This window comes from Triticum dicoccoides, chromosome 2B, assembly GCF_002162155.2.
Source record: "Triticum dicoccoides isolate Atlit2015 ecotype Zavitan chromosome 2B, WEW_v2.0, whole genome shotgun sequence".
In the NCBI taxonomy this organism is placed as follows: Eukaryota; Viridiplantae; Streptophyta; class Magnoliopsida; order Poales; family Poaceae; genus Triticum; species Triticum dicoccoides.
This window is the reverse complement of record NC_041383.1, coordinates 91,159,613-91,169,183: the sequence shown is the minus strand read 5'-3', so window position 1 is coordinate 91,169,183 and position 9,571 is coordinate 91,159,613. Positions and strand designations below refer to the sequence as shown.

Genomic DNA, 9,571 nt, shown 5'->3' with positions numbered 1-9,571 from the left:
ATTGCTTATATTGATCCCAAGAACAAAAAAGTAGGTTCTAAATTTGAAGTTCTACTTATATTATAAAAATACTAAGACTTCATAAAGATAAAGTTAGCTTGATATGCTTAACTATAGGATATTTGAAATAAAATTATAGAATTTATTGGTATTTTCATTCGATCATTATAGACTTTATTATTTGTTAATAATTTGATGATTAATATTTCACTAAGAGGAACATAGAGTAAGAGTAAATAAAATTGCTTAACAGATGCACCCCTCTTATACCGCTGCATGGGCAGCAGGCATGTATAGATCAACACGACATCACAAGCGGTCTATAAAACTGAGGTGCTATGCTAGATGAAAGTCTCAGAAAACATACGGAACATTTACATTCAGGCAGGTGAAAATCGAATCCAGGGCTTACAACGTCGATTGCGATCTTCACTTTCTAGGATAAGCACTGGTTCTAAAGGGCGTTTTACATTCAGATAAATGCTGTCTTGCTCTGAACCTGATCCCCACCAAACTTGCGCCTTGGGGACGACAGCCAAAAGACTAGTCCACCAACAGGAACATCATCAGAGCAAACTGATACTATAGAACATTGTGCCAAACACTTCGTCCCTGCTCACCTGCTTTTCCTCCTGGTTATAGGAGACTTCTGCTCCGAGATCATCTTCAACAGATTCACGAGCGACTGCAGCCTGTCCCACACGCTGATGCCGTACAGAGTCTCGACGAGCAGCTGCTGGAATGCAAATCCATTCTCCGAGACGGGATACTGCAAAATTGTCATTTGTGACTATCAGAAACATGGTAACAAGCAAACCATGGAAGCCTGGCATTATGTGGGGAAACAGCAAACCTGAATAGGCTTGGGGATCATTGTTTTCACATATGGCCACCACCTGTCTTCTACGACTGCCTTTACAAGGCAGCAGGCGCGCAAGCCTTCCACGCCAGCAAATCTTCCAAACCCGCTGTCTTTAACACCACCAAAGGGCAGAGACTGCACGTCCGAGAAAGAGAAGTAAGTCTACTTGCACTGGCAGTGGTTAACATAAAAGAAATAAGAAACAATCTATGCCTGCAGTTCTATGACAAAAGTGTGCTGAATAGCACTATATCTGCAATACACATGTGTGTACTTCCAAGATATCTTCAGAATGCTTATATCTTAAGCTGTGTGCCAATTACTACAAAAGAGAGAAAACAAACTAGATAGAGTTACCCACCTGACACATATAACTTGAAGCAAAGTCATTGATTGCTGCAACACCACAGTGTAGTTGAGATGCTATTTTGATGGCACGCTTCTGGTTGCCAGAAAAAACAGCACAACCAAGACCGTATTTAGAGTCATTTGCAAGTTGGATGACCTCTTCATCAGAAGAGAATTTCATGATTGGTAGAATCGGCCCAAATGCCTGTTAATCAGCAGTAACAGTGGTAAGGCTAACAACATTGGCACAAAACAAAATCATGCCTACATTGGCTACAGCCTACCTCTTCCTGCATAATTTTCATTGTGTGATTAACATTCACTAGAACAGTTGGAGGAAAGAACTGATCAACCGCATCTTCACCCAAATTACCAAAGCTCCCTCTGACAGTAATTTCAGCACCTTTGTCAAGAGCATCGTTAACAAGATTCTGAAGTCTCTCAGAGTGCTCTATCATACAGATTGCACCCATATCGTATCTGCCAGATAATGGGGGCCCCTAGGAAAAGCACAATACACAAAATGAGAACAGAAATCATGACATAAATACTACCGGAAAATAAGATTACCAGCATTAACTTACATATTTACAGCCTAAGGACTTTAACTGATATAAAATTATCTAGTGTAGCCAATTGAACTCAGAGTATGTTTAAACTGAGTAACATATGGTAAGGTGGAACTGAAATAACAATAAACATGATGAAAACAAAAGGTAAATGTGAATGTAGAAGTTGCATGTGGACGACGTACTAGTACCAAGAGTAATTACAATACAGGAAAATGTACGATAGCAACAGAAGGTGAATTCTGTGCTCAAATTCAGAACTCAAAAGGCAGGCAATAAAAATTGCACTTGCGCATCTGGCTATTGACTGCAAAATACAGCTGTGAACTTACAACAGATATTGATTTGATTATCTTCACTACGCGAGAAACAAAGGTAGGATAGATATCCTTGTGGACATAAAATCTTTCAGCACCAGCACAGTTCTGTCCACTAGATTGCAGTGCAGCTCTCACAGCAACTTGAACAACCTTCAAATGAGGAAGGGCTATAGGTTAGTTGCTATTATTAAAGAGAACAAGCTGGCCATGACATAGTGATATACACAACATAAAACTACACTTACATTGGGTAAATCCACATCTTCGCACACAATAAATGCGTCTTTGCCACCAAGCTCAAGAGTTACAGGTATTAATGTTTCCGATGCTTTTTGCATAATCTGTGATAGGCACAATACTCAGCACATTAAATAAAAAGTAACAGACAAAGCGAGCACATTAAGTGTATGCATGCAGCATCGATCATGATATCTACAAGGGCATAAATAATATTAGCGGCATGGGATTAAGAAAACACTACTTCAGATGCAAGTTATACCATCCTTCCAACGCCAGGTGATCCAACGAATATTATTTTGTCCACTGAAGATACAAGAGCTTGACCCGTTTCCGCAAAACTAGAGGAGAAAAAAAAAGGCCAGCAGGTAGGGCATGTCAGTAATTAGCCTGACCACCAAGAAAATGCAGAAGCTACATTCGTACCCAGTTACTATGTGAACCAGATTATCTGGGGCACCAACAGCTAACAGAGCTGCTTGTATGATACGGGAATAAAAACAGCCGGACCAACTCGCATGCTCTGAAACCTGTAAATCACCATTTCATTAAATAGAATAATGGATAACTTTACAGTAACTTTGTTACTTAAATCAAGAAAGTGAATGAAAAGGTAAAATTTCAGAGGGCATAATGAAAATTAACTTTTCAGAGAAAAGCAAATGAGCATATGATTGTTTCCATATGTTTGACTTGGCACAACAACAAGATTTAATGACATGATCAGTACAAAATTTGTGCAATATGCAATTCATTATTCTCATGAGAATTACTAGCTTCACCATATGGAACACAAATGGTAGCCATAATCGACTCCAAGATTATACATAATAAATGTAACGCATGAAGATCATCGAATTACAAAAGTCAACAGGTTGACCTAAGACTATGAATATGTGAGAGTTTCCATGTCAATAGTTTGTAAGGCAATGTAGTCAGGTCAAATTGGGGTATTTCAACCTTGTAAATCAACATCCATGCTTCTGGAGGCTATAACCAGGTTACGAACAAGACCATACTCTGAGCAAACGGTACATTGCCATAACTAATAAGCTCCAGAATTCAAGCTAAGCTAAAGTATTTTTCTAACAATGGAAACTCAATGAAAAGTGTACAGGAACTGAAAGACTCTTTGTTGTGCTTCATCATGACCAAGAATGTTTACTCATATTAGATTAAGATGGTATTCATCTGATTAGTTACCTTTATAACTGCTGCATTACCAGAGAATACTGCAGCCAGCATCGGATTGAACACATTATGGAAAGGATAGTTCCATGATACAATTGCACCAATCACCCCGAGAGGATAGAATTCAACTTTCGCTGTTTTGTGTAGCATTGATCTCCCACAAGATCTGAACAGTATTAAAAGCAAATACATGCAGGCAATAAGAAAACAATGAATTGGTTACGGCATTATTTTAGGCGTTATAAAATGAATGCCATTGGCAACAGTGCAGCAGTGTACAGTTGCTGCCTTTCTAGCTTATAGAATATTACTGCGACATGTGCAAAAATTAAAAGGCCTATCTTCCGCGCAAGAATTAACAGAATTTGCTAGCCCAATATCTGCAGTATGTTCAGGTCCTAGTGTGTAGTCATGTTTTAACCAAGACCAGAATTCATTTGCTGTTCATCTAATTTCCAATTCCAATGTTCACACACATTATGGTACTAAATAATGCTAAACAGACCCAGTGACGTTACATATCATAAAGTGAACCATTGTGTACTCCAAGTGTCCAACACAAGTAACACCTACTATGCTTAACTTACCTCAACTGCTGCTCTGTATGATTCTACTTATTTAACATGCATGGTTAATCAACATTAAACATTGGCATTGCCTGGCTCTTAAGTTATTGTATACATCACATTTGGATATTTCTGGAGTCTAACCTGTACTCAGGTTTTAACCATTTCTCACCCTCATCCAAAAGCCAGTGAATCTTCTCACATGTGGTCATGATCTCACCTAATGAAGCATCAACCATAGTCTTTCCAGTGTCACGAGATGATATCCTGCACAAAAATAACAGTGTGGACTCTCAGACCTTCAATACATTGGAAAGTGTGAGCAAATAAAACAAAAGGAGACACCATTGATCAGGACTAAGTAAGCCCTTCATCAAGAGTAGACGCTGTTTATAAAAAGATCGTTTTCATCTGGTACAATCAAAAGATAAGACTGTTTTTGAATTCCCAATATGTCCTTACTCGCATATCAGATCCTGATGTTCAAGTATATACTTCAGAAGGATCCGAAGAAACTGCCGCCTTTGTTTGAAGCTGCTTTTCGCCCATATCTCTTGTGCTTTACGAGCTTGTGCAACATGCTCTTGGACCTAATGGGTCAAAGAATAAGTGATACGAAATAGAAAGCCACACTAATGAAGGTCCAAACTATGGCAAAAACAGTAATAACAAGCTTTGCTTTCTCCTCAATCATGTCTAAGGAAGGGTGAACTATATTTCTAGTCAATAATGCAGAAGAAGATAATCAGACCAACCAACCAATATAGTGGCATACATTGTACTTACGGAGAGCGTAACAATAGCAAACCAACAACATACCTCATCAGGAGTTAAAGCAGGAAAGTATCCCAAGTATTTCATGGTAGCTGGCTCGTAGCATCGAACCATATCAGTCTGAGCAGCTTTCCCCTTCCTTGGTACCTGCAGCAGAGCAGAACCTCAACATGATAAAGTTCAAATAAATGCGGCTCCTGCTGCCACAACAGGTTATTTTGAGCTTTCGGTAGTTCAGCTGAAAGCAAATCACCGCTACTTAAAAAGTATTAGTGCTTCTCTAGAACCATTATGAACCTATATTGGCACCAAATCAGATTCAGTTAATCAAGGGTGGAAAGTTGGTTTTTCCCTAGCGTTCTCATTTTCCCTTTTGGTTGTAACTCTGTTTCTTTCTCTTACGAAAATAGGGAAAATATCAGTAGGGAAACCCGGCTCGAAATAAAGTATGCATTTCATTTACAGGTTATTGCTGTCTCACTGCGTCGAAACATTTAGACCCTGAGTAGGTGAGACCTAACCACGTTAAAGATTGATTACGTGTCCAAAGTAAAATTAAGTCATCTTTTCAATCAGCTGTCCACCAAATTGTAATCCATTAACCACATCTTAAAGTTGCCAGAGCAACAATCACAACGTTGGAAGGTTGGGACATACTCCCTGCGTAAAGAAACATAAGACGCTCTTATATTTCTTTACAGAGGGAGCATCAAAGAATCCAAAGTAAATCATTTTATGGGAAACTGTCAGCGAACACCTTCCAGATGGCCATCCAACTCACATGTTTCCACAGAAATAGAGCAGTTCAGTACTGCATCAGATCTACTGGATGCCCTATGTACTCGGAGCTAGCCATATCAGCATGCTACAGCTTAATCCACTAGACCAGCTTACATGTCTCACATTAACGGCAAAATAATAATCAGATAACACCAATTAGTAATATTACTGTGTGGCGTTATTCTTCAAGTAATGTGCAATGCCAGGTTACACCAAACCATGATCAGAGTATCCAGAACAAGCAAAATTCAAGTTGGCTCGCACCAAACCAGAATACACTGATCCTAGTGTAACCGCTGATGCATCAGATGCTTTCTAGAATCCCAGATCAAGAAAACACACATCGCAACCTTAACTTAGGTAGGGCGAGCCAGAATTCAGGTGTGTGCATTGGATCATTCATTCGGACCGAAATCATCATCACAGAGGGAAATGCAGAGGGTGAACTTACGTAGATGAAGCTATCCTCCTTGTTCTGGTTGACCTCCTCCATCACTGCGCCAAAATCCGACCACAGTTAGTAAACCCTTGTAAACCCCTGACAATCCACCCCGGGAAATCACCAGCATACACAGTGCGGGGAACGTGGGGAGGGCGGCGGCGGCGTACCATCGGAGGCGTCGACCTCCATGGAGGGGACGGTGGGCGGGATGAGGAAGAGCAGGACGCGGCAGAGCGCGTAGGCGGCGGCGAGCACCAGCAGCGGCCACCAGAACGCCATGGCCGACGGGGCCCTCCCTGGCTAGGGCTCCGGCTCGCCGTCGGCTCCGGAGCGGCGGCGGCGAGGGAGGGAGGGGGGCGGGGCGCGCTCAGGAGCGGCGGCGAGATGGCATCGGAGGAGGTGGGGAATGGAATCAGATCGGGGGAGGGAGGGAAGGGGAGGGATTTTGGAGCCTGGGAGGAGATGGCAGCAGTACTTTATTCGATTCGATGAGTGGAGCGGCGACAGTGGGGAGATGCTCCGCTAGTCTAGTGCCACTGGCGTCCGACGGCGAGGAGAGCGGTGGCCGCCTCGTGCCCTCCGCCGTGCGCGGTTCGCGAACCGCACGCCGCGCGAGCCTATCCGTCCGAGTCCGACCGTGAGGGCGTGCACACGGGAAATGGGGTACTTTGCACGAAATGCTCACACGACTGAAATTCCATTGTAAAAAAGTGATGTCTAATGTTGGAGTACTTTATAATTATTATACTAGCCAAGTGCAAACAAGAAGTGTGCAACCAAACCCTTGGGATTTGAATCTATTACGAAACCAATCGCGTGAACCCAAAAAGCTAACCCGAGAAAACCCTCCCTCCAAAGTTGCCTAGGCGCCGTGAGTGGAGAGTGCGTTGATCGAGTTCGGTTTGGTGTTTTTGCCGTGAGGTGTTCGGTATTGTTGTGACGCAGCATGTGTGCTCTATGTCCGACCTCTTCGCCATTTGTTTTGCTTGAGTTTGGGTAAGGTGAGTTGTGTGCCGGTGTTTGTCATGGTGGATGTGGTTGCTAACCTCTCGATGTAGCACTTTGTCGTAAGGCGTTGTATCGGTCAGCTTGACTATTCTTCTATGAATATATGTCACGCATGCTTATGCATATTCTAGAGAGAAAAAATCTCCTCCACGATGCCACCTCATCCCCCATGCTCTCTCCTGCCCGACGGCCTTATCGGCGACAAGAGGAGAGGGAAACCGTCCCTTCCGTGGTTTATTAGTTCTAATATATCCTTGCTTTGTTTAGGTTTTCTCCCTAATGATATTGGTGTAGTGATGGTGATGATGTCGTGTTGCAATAAGGTCTCTTCCTACCTCGACGATGTTTGATCTGACGCCAACGAAGAGCATGTGAGGATATGTGACTTGTCAATCGAGGGAAACATTTGGTTGTCTTCTTGCGGCGAGTTTGACATCTTTTCGATTTATTCTGTACTATGGCCCGATTTCTCGACCCCCCTAGGCTGGTGGTGAAGAATCGCAAGCCTGCGCTATGTGGGTAATGCTCCAACCGATATTCCTTCAACGATTATTTTTAGGTTGTGTGTCTAGCGGCGAGTGGCTATTGTAATCTTCAAAGCCTAGTATAGCTAGGGCATTTGTAAATATCCTATTGTTGTATTGCTCTGGCAGGCGGCATACAATTGAAGGAAGAAGACGGTCGGTATGGTTTTTGATGTACTTTTTTGTTGGTCGTTTTGTGTCATATTATCTTTCTTTTACAGTTTTCTTCATAATTATTAGATATAAGATATCCTTTGGGTGTATTTTATTAAAAAATGACATAAAAACTCAAGTACAAATTCACTTTTGCCGTTCTAGCTTTTGATAATTTTACTTTTACCACTTTAGCTTTTGACATTTGAATTTTGTCACTTTCGGTTTTTAACAATACATCCCAATTGTCATTCTCTGCGGCAAAAACAAAATTTTCAAAGGGTGTATTAATTTTGCGTATGCCACTCTGACAAGGTGAAAGTGGCAACAGTGAAATCTTAAGAGCAAAAGTGGCAAAAGCAAAATGGTCAAAACATAGAGTGACAAAAAATTCCCAATGAAAAAATTCACCTTGGTAGTACCAGCGAAAAGCGAGTTATTTAATACAATTAAGTATGCAACTAATGTGAGTGATTAATAGGTGTTTAACTTTGCACATATCATAAAATATTGTTATGCGAATATGAATGTTTTTCTTGAATTGTTGAGACACATTTCACCAAACACACATTTCTATATTATACACAACTGAAAATCAAATATACCAATCAGCATCTCTTAGTACGCCCAAGGCAGTGACTACTCATTATTTCACATCTACCACCCACGGAAGTAAAAATTGAGTGTTTAACACCATCATTTTTTCTTCGAGAGGAAGTTTGGTACCATCATACTCGTGGTTTTCTAGATAAGCTCAAAAGCATGCATGTGCTCCTAGGTAAACAAACGTTGCACACAAATAACCAGAGGCAAAATGAAACATCCTCCGATATTATTAGAACCCCGAACTCTAAAAGTTGGCTAGAACACATCGTTAAACTATCAAATTCTTTCACTTTAAAGCTCTCTTCGGCGAGAACACTAAAGCCATGAGCGAGGTGTCCAAAACAAGAAAAACTTAGAAAAAACTAAATATTATTTTTGAAATATGAATACCCAATCTAGTTCTTTCGAATTCCTATTATTTTACTCTTTTATATAGCAAATTCGGGACTATGAATCTAGATAGTAATTGTCTTGGTCTTTATAGATATTTGTCTTGCCTCAAATTATTGTTTCTGACAATTATTATGTTATTTTATCTATGGTTATGTAGTTAACCTTGATTTGAAATTTGTTGACCTTATTTTTTTTATTGTTTCCAGTATTAGTAAAGTTCCAATTGCTTTAATAGTTGTTTCAAATCCCACTCCCCTTGATTATTGAGATTTAATCTCGTCATGTTGAGTTATTTTCACCAAAACCTTTTGGACAATTGTTTTATCAACATGCACAATATGCGAGCACTATATGCGACATAAACACCCACATATCAAGCTATGTAGGCATTTGTGTGAGTGCACATACACATGTATCATGATTGACAAAGTCAACACCCGCCCGAGAGATAGATAGCCTATCTCCAAAAGACACTCTGCACTGAAAGAGATACACATGAAATCAAGCTTCATGTTTGATATTTTGGGCTTTACAATCATGAACTGAGCTAGCCTTGGATGCCCAAGGGTATGGCCGGTGCCTAATCTTTTTCCCTTACTCTACTAGCATTGGCCTAGGGTGCAATAATTTGACAGGCCCATATGTGGTACTGTAAAGCCCACATGTGGGTCCAGTATAAAGTTGGACCCACATGTCCGCTCCACAGGGCTTCTTTCAATACCAAGGATCAACCCACGTGCTGGCCCCGTGAAGAGCACATGTGGGTCTAGTAAAGTTGTACCCACATGTTCACTTTGG

The 9,571-nt window shown here is 41.1% G+C and overlaps 1 protein-coding gene across 1 annotated transcript; it reads right to left on the bottom strand.

Annotated features, from left to right (window-relative positions):
• Window positions 1-237: 237 nt before the first annotated feature.
• LOC119362310 (aldehyde dehydrogenase 22A1-like) lies at window positions 238-6,731 on the bottom strand. The gene is made up of 14 exons (XM_037627507.1): window positions 6,257-6,731; window positions 6,099-6,142; window positions 4,913-5,014; window positions 4,556-4,683; window positions 4,238-4,360; window positions 3,540-3,693; window positions 2,763-2,866; window positions 2,599-2,677; window positions 2,345-2,440; window positions 2,112-2,249; window positions 1,495-1,710; window positions 1,224-1,415; window positions 854-997; window positions 238-769 (listed from the first exon to the last, which is right to left on the bottom strand). Exons 1-14 carry the CDS (start codon window positions 6,366-6,368, stop codon window positions 617-619), a joined length of 1,785 nt encoding a protein of 594 aa, XP_037483404.1. The 5' UTR covers window positions 6,369-6,731; the 3' UTR covers window positions 238-616.
• Between the last annotated feature and the right edge of the window lie 2,840 nt (window positions 6,732-9,571).

Coding starts and splice junctions, on each gene's coding strand:
- LOC119362310 (XM_037627507.1), bottom strand. CDS start 6,368: ATGGCGTTCTGGTGGCCGCTGCTGGTGCTCGCCGCCGCCTACGCGCTC. Junction 2,441..2,598: donor CACCTGGCGTTGGAAGGATG/GTATAACTTGCA, acceptor TGCCTATCACAG/ATTATGCAAAAAGCATCGGA. Junction 998..1,223: donor CTTCAAGTTATATGTGTCAG/GTGGGTAACTCT, acceptor TCGGACGTGCAG/TCTCTGCCCTTTGGTGGTGT.